The 9,319-nt window shown below is 42.7% G+C and overlaps 1 protein-coding gene across 2 annotated transcripts in view; it reads left to right on the top strand.

The window, feature by feature from the left end:
- Positions 1-238: 238 nt before the first annotated feature.
- The window catches only part of REPS2 (RALBP1 associated Eps domain containing 2), a 214,810-nt gene continuing 205,729 nt past the window's right edge, over positions 239-9,319 (top strand). For both annotated transcript variants that reach the window (XM_021681025.1, XM_021681017.1), the window contains exon 1: positions 239-472. In XM_021681025.1, the coding sequence (XP_021536700.1) occupies positions 239-472 (234 nt within the window). The remainder of the gene's footprint in view (positions 473-9,319) is intronic.

Here is a 9,319-nt window from a genome sequence, read left to right as displayed (position 1 = left end):
CTCAGGCTGCGATTGGTCCGCCCCGCGCCTGTCTCCATGTGCCGCGCGGCGGAGGCACAACATTCAAGTCCGGGGGCGGGGCCGGCGCGCGCCGGGAGGAAGCGGCAGCGCGGCAGCTGCGGGGCGTGGGGGCGGTGGCGGCGGCGGCCGAGGCCGAGACCGAGGCGGCGGAGGCTGAGGCGAAGGCGGCGGCTCCTTACCCGGTGACGGTGCTCCGCCGGACCCCTTTCCGGGCCCCATGGAGGCGGCGGCGGGCGGGGGCTGCGGCTCTGGGCCGCCGCTGCTACTGAGCGAGGGCGAGCAGCAGTGCTACTCCGAGCTCTTCGCGCGTTGCGCCGGCGCCGCAGGCGGGGGCCCCGGGTCCGGGCCCCCTGAGGCCGCCAGGGCCGTCCCCGGAGCGGTCACCGCAGCCGCCGGCCCCGTGGCCGACCTGTTCCGGGCGTCGCAGCTGCCCGCCGAGACGTTGCACCAGGTAGGTCCCCGCGCCCCCTGCCCCAGCAGGTCTGTGGGGACCATTTCTGTGGGGATAAGGGGGCGGAGTGGGGCGATGGGGCTGCCCAAGGACCTGGAGGCCTCGGCAGGTCGAAGTCGGGGATGGCGGCGACGCCCTTGTCCCCCGGGGAACACCAGCCTCCTCCGCAGCTCAGGAGTGCTGGGTGCGCTCCCCGTCTTCCTCCCCTGAGACAGACTGACACTCCCTCCCCTCCCCCCCGGCCATTGCTGGGGCTCTGCAGCTGTCCGGACCCAAAGTTTGCCTTGTTCTGGAAGTGGTGTTTGTTTTGGCTAGTGTCTGGTTTAACCTCTGCTCGCTGCTCCTGCCTTTACCTCTCCTGGGTGGGTGGAAAGGGGTAGGCGCTCAGGGTGCCTTGCTGGGATTTGAACTTGAAGTGTGCGTGTGTGTGTGTGTGTGCGTGCGTATGTATGTGTGTGTGTGTATGTATGTGTGTGTGTGTATGTATGTATGTAGAGTCAGGGGCCCAGAATTGAATGTTGTCCGCCCTATATCCATGTAATCTATCTATTTATCTGGATATATATATCTACTATATGTATTTGCTCACTAACATATTTCTGAATATTGGTATTAAATTGGAAAGCCTTAACAGAGCAGGGACAAAGGGCTGCAAGAGGATGTCTGTCAGGGCAAAGCCAAGCTTACTGTTTCGGGCTAGAGATAGACCCAGACATCCACCATAGGAGACAGCTGTAGTTTCCCATCTTATTACTTGGACTTGAAATAGAACTGGAAAGTAATGTGTGTCATAGCTACCTCCTTTTAGCTGCTCCATACCTGGAAAAGGAGGAGGGAGTGATCCACAGCACGTGCTGTTTTTGTTTTGTGCTTTCCTTGGAGCTTGGAGAAAGACTACTTGATAAGCATCGTCTTTTGATATCACCAGGCTTTCATGTTGATAAGATTCTTAATATCAGGCCCAAAACATGAAAACCTTTTTAAAATTGTTTTTTTTTTAAGTTTTCATTTTATTTCCAGTTAACATACAGTGTTATATTAGTTTCAGGTGTACAATACAGTAATTCAGTACTTCCATACATCATCCTGTGCTCATCAGGACAAGTGCACTCTTTAATCCCCATCACCTATTTCACCCATCCCCCCACCTCCTCCCCTCTGGTAACCACCAGTTTGTTCTCTGTAATTAAGAGTCTGTTTCTTGATTTGTCTCTTTTCCCTTTGCTTGTTTTGTTTCTTAAATTCCACATATGAGTGAAATCATATGGTATTTGTCTTTCACTGACTGACTTATTTTGCTGAGCATTATACTCTGGCTCCATCCATATCATTGCAAATGGCAAGATTTCATTCTTTTTGATGGTTGAATAATATTTCTTTATATAGATATAATAAATAATAAATATGTGTGCATAAATAAATAACACTTGGGTTGCTTCCATATCTTGGCTATTGTGAAGAATGTTGCTATAAACTATAAACATAGGGGTGCATGGAAATGAAGCTTTTCTTAAAAACAATAGTTAGTATGAAAGTTAACATCAATTGAATATTTAGAGTGGGGAGTGGTATTTTAAAATCTAGTTCTAGAGGATTAGTGAGGGTTTTATGGCTCACTTGCAATGTCACTGTGTTTGTAGGTTCTTTATTTTTTTTCTTACCACTTAAGACTGCGCTTTATACTGCTGGAACATGCATATGCCTATATGTTTGTGAGCATAACTTTAGCCACTCTGTAATCTTTCACCTTTTAAAAGGGATTTCTGAAAATGTAATTAGTATTCATAGAACTTAGCATGGCTGTTTAGCCCTTAAGAAGTCCTTTATATGTAGAAAGTTCTGCAATTGCTGTTCCGTGGTTGAGCTGAACTAGGTAGACAAAAAGTCAGTGTCTTAAAACACAAACCATGGCCATTACTTGAGGCCCTCAGAATATTCCCAAGCATATAAATTTATTAAATGATGTTGCAACTTCTCAACTGAAAAAGGAATAAGTGACTGAGGCCACACAGCAAGTAAATGACAGCTGGGCACCTGCTAAGGCTTCTTTTGTAGTCAGTAATACATGGAGTGTGATAAGAGAAAGTGGGCATATTAAATGTGAATATGTTGGTTCACCACTCCTAAGGAATTGGGGAGGGGACTTTCCTGGTGTTAGAATCCATGCTCCCTTCAAGTATATATGATTTAGAAGGAACCCAAGGCACAGTACATTTGCATGAATGAGTTTATATTCTCGATGTCCAGTTGAAACTGGAGACTGCTTCAGATGTCGGCAAAGGGAGACATGCCTAGAAGATTGCTTATAGTAAATGTCTCAGAGCTCTAAGCTTTCTTACTCAGCCCAGCAAAATAAAATACATACTTCCCCATTAACCTAATATAATTGCAATAATCCAGTATTCTTCATACAGGTAAAAATGAACACCAGAGGCATCCTGGACAGGGAAATGTAATCAGAAGAGATTCAAACAAAGCTAGCAGTCAGCAGCCACCTAATTTTTACCAACCATTTTAGTGGGGAGTGGTGTGTTGTGGTGTGTTGTGGTGTGTTGTGGTGTGTTGTGGTGTGGTGTGTCGTGTTGTATCTTGATGTGTGTGTGCATGCTCCATTTACCTCAATTTGCATTTCCCCATCAGTGTATTAGCCATTCTTTAAAACAAATGTAGACATTTTTAGCCTTTCCCTGTTGAACAGGAACCTGTAAGTTCAGAATTAAGTGACCCAACAGGTATAACTGCCCAAATCATGGAGGCACTAACCATCCCTGGTAATTTCTATGGTAACAGCCAGATTTTTTTTTTCTTAATAAACATATAATTAAGATTACCATAACATTTCAGGCCGGGTGAAAATCTTACCTGGAGTAAATGTTTTACAAAAATACTTAATTTTGTCTCCTCCTTGCAGTAAAAAATAAACTACTATGTCTCTTAGTTTGTCATGAAAGTGAGTTATGTTAAGGATTTTTTTCTGTTGAAATGTGTATATATATATATTTTAATAGATTTAATTTTTTCAGAGCAGTTTTATGTTCACAGCAAAATTACGGGGAAGGTACAGAAAATTCCCATACATCCCCTACCAGCACACATGCCAGCCTCCTCCATTATCAACATCCCCCACCAGACTGGTACATTTGTTATAGTCGACATTGACATTGACATATCATTATTACCCAAAGTCCATAGTTTGCATTAGGGTTCACTCTTGGTGTTGTACATTCCAAGGTTTTTTTAAAAAATATATTTATTAAGACTTAATTTTTAATTTAATTTAATTTATTTCAGAGAGAGAGAATGAGAGAGAGAGAGCACTAGAGGGGGGAGGGTCAGAGGGAGAAGCGGGACTTGATCCCAGGACTCCAGGATCATGACCTGAGCCGAAGGCAGTCGCTTAACCAACTGAGCCACTCAGGCGCCCAAGACTTGATTTTCTTAGAGCAGTTTTAGATTAATAGCAAAATTGAAGGAGAGGTGCATAGTGTTCCCATATACCCCCCTCGTCACACACATACACAGCCTCCCCCATTAGGAATACTCCCTTCCAGGGGCGCCTGGGTGGCTCAGTCATTAAGCGTCTGCCTTTGGCTCAGGTCATGATCCCAGGGTCCTGGGATTGAGCCCTGCATTGGGCTCCCTGCTCGGTGGGAAGCCTGTTTCTCCCTCCCCACTCCCCCTGCTTGTGTTCCCTCTCTCGCTGTGTCTCTCTCTGTCAAATAAATAAATAAAATCTTAAAAAAAAAAAAGGAATACTCCCTTCCAGAGTGATACATTTGCTACAATTGATGAACCTACATTGACATATCATAATTACCCCAAGTCCCTAGTTTACATTATGGTTCACTCTTGGTGTTGAACATTGTGTGGGTTTGGACAAATGTATAATGACATGTATTTACCATTAAAATATCATACAGAATAGTTTCACTGACCTAAAAATCCTCTGTGCTCTGCATAGTCATCCCTTCCACTTACCCCCAACCGCAGACAACCACTGATCTTTTTACTGTCTCCATAGTTTTGCCTTTTTTAGAATGTCATATAGTTAGAAAAACACAGTATGTAATCTTTTCAGATTGGCGTCTTTCATTAATAATATGCATTTAAGATAACTCCATGTCTTTTCATAGCTTGATGGCTCATTTCTTTTTAGTGCCGAATAATACTCCATTGTTTGGATGTACCACAGTTTATCCATTCATGAACTGGAGGACATCTTGATTGCTTTCAAGTTTTGGCAGTTATAGATGAAGTTGCTATAAACATCTGTGTGCAGATTTTTGTGTGGACTTAAGTTTTCAGTTCCTCTGTGTAAATACCAAGAAGTGTGATTGCTGGATCATATAAGAGTGTCTTCAGTTTTGTAGAAAACTGCCAAACTGTCTTCCGAAGTGGCTGTACCATTTTGCAGTCCCCTCAGCAATGCATGAGAGTTCATGTTGCTCCATATTCTCACCAGCATTTAATGATATCAGTGTTTATTTTGACCATAGGAACGTAGTGATTGATATCTCGTTGTTTTAATTTGCAGTTCCCTAATGACATGATGTTGAACATCATGTCATATGTTTATTCGCCATCTTAAATTATATTTTAATGCATCATAATAGCCTATTTTAAAAAGGTCTTTTGGTCCTATTTTTAGAGTATTTATCTTCATTTGCTGATTTATTTTAAAAGCTGGATTCTAGGGCACCTGGGTGGCTCAGTCATTAAGCATCTGCCTTCAGCTCAGGTCATGATCCCAGGGTCCTGGGATCGAGCCCCGCATCGGGCTTCCTGCTCAGCAGGAAGCCTGCTTCTCCCTCTCCCACTCCCCCTGCTTGTGTTCCCTCTCTTACTGTCTCTCTCTCTGTCAAATAAATAAATAAATAAAATCTTTAAAAAAAAATAAATAAAAGCTGGATTCTAGTACTAGGTGAAAAATGGTAGAACAAAACCCTTTACATTAGAAAAAGAAAATATAAATGTCTGAGAAACATAGTTTTTGTTTTAAGACAAAGAACTACAAATGTTAGAGTGATTGGTTTCTCAGGTTGTGAAGTATTTCATTGGTGTTCAAAGGCCATGATTTTACTAGAAGGCATAAGGTGGTGTGGTGGGAATCAGGTTGGGTTTGACATGCATTTGAATTTCTATTGCTCATAATGGACAGTTCTAGATGCTGAGGTTACAACAATGAATCAAACAAATCCCTGTCTTCATGGAGTTTACATTCCAGTGCAAATGTTTTTTATTCTTCAGTTGATTTGAGTAAGAAACAATTTGGAATATAACCTCCAGAGGGGCACCTGGCTGGCTCAATTGGTAGAGCACATGACTCTTGATAAAGGGGTTGTGAGTTCAAGCCCCATGATGGGTGTAGAGCTTACTTAAAAAAAAAAAACAAAAAAGAGGAATATAACCTCTAGAAATAAAATATCTACCTTAAACTAGCAAGTTTTGCATTTGATGAATTAAATTATATAGATTTATTTATAATATTTATCTTTTAGGATGGTGTGTTAGTCTCTGGGAATGCTGTGCATATTTGAAGTAGTCATAATTTGTTTTAGTTTTTATGATAGTCAACTCCTTTTATTTTGAAATAGTTTTTTTTTAATTGGGATATGATTAACATGTAACCTATTAGTTTCAGGTATACAACATAATGATTGGTATTTGTATATTTTGTGAAATGATCACCACAGTAAGTCTACATCCGTCACCATACATAGTTAAACATTTTTTTGTGTGATCAGAAGTTTTATGATATACTCTTTTAGCAACTTTCAAATACATACTCTCTTAGCAACTTTCAAATATATAGTATGGTATTATTAACTATAGTCCATGCTGTACATTAAATCCCCATGACTTACTTATTTTATAACTGGAAGTTTGTAACTTTTGATCACTTTCACCCATCCCTCCCCCACCTATCTGTCCTCTGTATTTATGAGTTCAAGTTTTTTGTTTTTAGATTCCACATGTAAATGAGATCATATGGTGTTTGCCTTTCTGACTTGATGGTTAACTCTTAGACATTAAGGGGCATAGCTATAAAACACTGCTGATTCGGGGCGCCTGGGTGGCTCAGTCGGTTAAGCGGCTGCCTTCAGCTCGGGTCATGATCCCAGAGTCCTGGGATCGAGCCCCGCATCGGGCTCCCTGCTCGGCGGGGAGCCTGCTTCTCCCTCTCCCTCTGCCTGCCTCTCTGCGTACTTGTTCTCTCTCTCTATCTCTCTGTCAAATAAATAAAAATAAAATCTTTAAAAAAAAAACAAAACACTGCTGATTCTATAATATCAGGGGAAATCATTGAATTGGAAAAAAGCCAATAAATGTCTGATTGCTTAAGCAGCTTTGATTGATGTAAAGAAGTAAAACAAAGCTGCTAGAAGCAGGGGATATTTTAAAAATTCCTGTGCACAGAATCATGTTTTTGTTTTTTTAAAGATTATTTATTTTAGAGAGAGAGAGCATACGGGGTGGGAGGAGGGCAGAGAGAATCTCAAGCAGACTCCCCGCTGAGTGCAGAGGATGTGGGGGCTCAATCCCAGGACCCTGAGATCACCACTGCAGCCAAAATCAGGAGTTGGGTGGGGGGGTGGAGAAGGATGGGGGGGCTGGGTGGTGCAGTCAGTTGGGCGTCCCACTCTTGGTTTTGGCTCAGGTCATGATCTCGGGGGTCCTGAGATCAGCCCGAAGTGGGCCTCTGAATTCAGCGAGGAGTCTGCTGAAGTTTCTCTCTCCCTCTCCCTCCACCCCTCCCCGTGCTTGTTCACTCTCTTTCTCTAAAATAAATAAGTAAATCTTAAAAAATTAAAAAAAAGAGTCAGTTGCTCAGGGCATCTGGGTGGTGCAGTCAGTTAAGTGTCTGACTCTTGGTTTTTGGTTCAGGTCCTGATCTCAGGGTTGTGAGATTGAGCCCTGCGTCAGGCTCCCCACTTAGCTCGGTGTCTGAGATTCTCTCCCTCTCCTTCTGCCCCTCCCGCTTGTGCGTGCTCTCTCTCTCTCAAATAAATGAAATCTTTATTTTTTTAAAAAGATTTTATTTATTTCTTAGGGAGAAAGCGAGAGAGATCACAGAGGGAGAGGGAGAAGCAGACTTGCAGCTGACTGAGAGGAGAACCCGATGCGGGGCTTGATCCCAGGACCGTGAGATCATGACCTGAGCGGAAGGCAGCTGCTTAACTGACTGAGCCACCCAGGCACCCCAATAAATAAATCTTAAAAAAAAAAATAAGAGTCCAAGGCTCAACTGACTGAGCTACCCAGGTGCCGTATGCATGGACTCACCTTTGGGAAGAAGTCCTATTTAAAGGTTTTCTTGTAATTCATTGAAACAACTGTTTAATCATTAAAGAAAACTATAGGTAAAAGACAAAATTCTTGTGAACTTTCCCCATTGTTAGGTTGTTAGCCAGAACTGTTTTTTAAAAATGCAAATAAGGCAGTTTTCTGTTTTTACATCTTTATATCATATCCCTTTGTAACATAGACTTTAAGGAGATAGAGGCCAGAATACTATAACAGTAAGAAAGAATATTTGCTGTTTAAGGTAGTATTCTTTTTTTATAAAAAAGAAAGAATGCCAGCAGATATAGGAAGTTCCAGAGCCAAACCGTTGTGTGGTTAAAAGAGCGACATTTGCATAATAGTTGCTTGTTGACTCTTTTATAACAAAAAAAAAACTTCAGGTGTGCAAAACTTAGAGGATTACCCAGCAAATAAGTAAAACAGTTCATTCAGTGTGAAGGTTTCCTGTGATCTCTTTCTCTGGTCCCATTTTCTTTCCTTCCAACCCCAGAGGTTACTGCTGTCCTGAATTTGGTGTGCATGAATTGAAAAAATGGGACGCCTGAGTGGCTCAGTTAGTTAAGCGTCTGCCTTTGGCTCAGGTCATGATCCCAGGGTCCCGGCATCAAGTCCCACATGGGGCTCCTTGCTCAGTGGGGAGCCTGCTTCTCCCTCTGCCTGCTGCTCTGCCTATCTGTGCTCTCTCTCTCTCTCTCTCTGACAAATAAATAAAATCTTTAAAAACAAAACAAAACAAAAAAAAGTTAATACGTTTATTATACATGTAGATATTGTGTGTGTATATATATGTCACTAAAATAATGTTTTGTATGGCTTTTCAACTTTTTAAAGATTTTTATTTATTTGACAGAGAGAGAGTGCAAGTAGGCGAAGCGGCAGAAGGAGAAACAGGCTCCCTGCTGAGCAGAGAGCCCAACACGGGGCTCAATCCCTAGCTGAAGGCAGACCCTTAACCAACTGAGCCACCCAGGCACCCCTGTATGACTTTTCAACTTAAAATTAGGAATATTGTACTCTGTAACCTGCAACTTGCTTTTCCTCTCATTATTATGTTTTTGAGGTTCATCTTTGTTGACACATGTAGCTGTAGTTCATTTATGTGTCCTTTTTAAAAATCATTACTGGGGCGCCTGGGTGGCTCAGTCGTTGGGCGTCTGCCTTCGGTTCGGGTCATGATCCCAGGGTCGAGCCCTGCATCGGGCTCTCTGCTTGGTGGGAGGCCTGCTTCTCCCTCTCCCACTCCCCCTGCTTGTGTTCCTTCTCTTGCTTTGTCTCTCTCTGTCAAATAAATAAATAAATAAAAATCTTAAAAAAAAAAACTTCATTACCTATTCTTTTTTTTTTTTTTAATATTTTTATTTATTTGACAGAGAGAGACACAGTGAGAGAGGGAACACAAGCAGGGGGAGTGGGAGAGGGAGAGGTAGGCTTCCCGCAGAGCAGGGAGCCCGATGCGGGGCTCGATCCCAGGACCCTGGGATCATGACCTGAGCCGAAGGCAGACACCTAACGACTGAGCCACCCAGGCACCCCACTTCATTA

This window comes from Neomonachus schauinslandi, chromosome X (assembly GCF_002201575.2).
Source record: "Neomonachus schauinslandi chromosome X, ASM220157v2, whole genome shotgun sequence".
In the NCBI taxonomy this organism is placed as follows: Eukaryota; Metazoa; Chordata; class Mammalia; order Carnivora; family Phocidae; genus Neomonachus; species Neomonachus schauinslandi.
The sequence above is the reverse complement of the archived record's forward strand: the minus strand, read 5'-3'. Positions and strand labels throughout refer to the sequence as shown.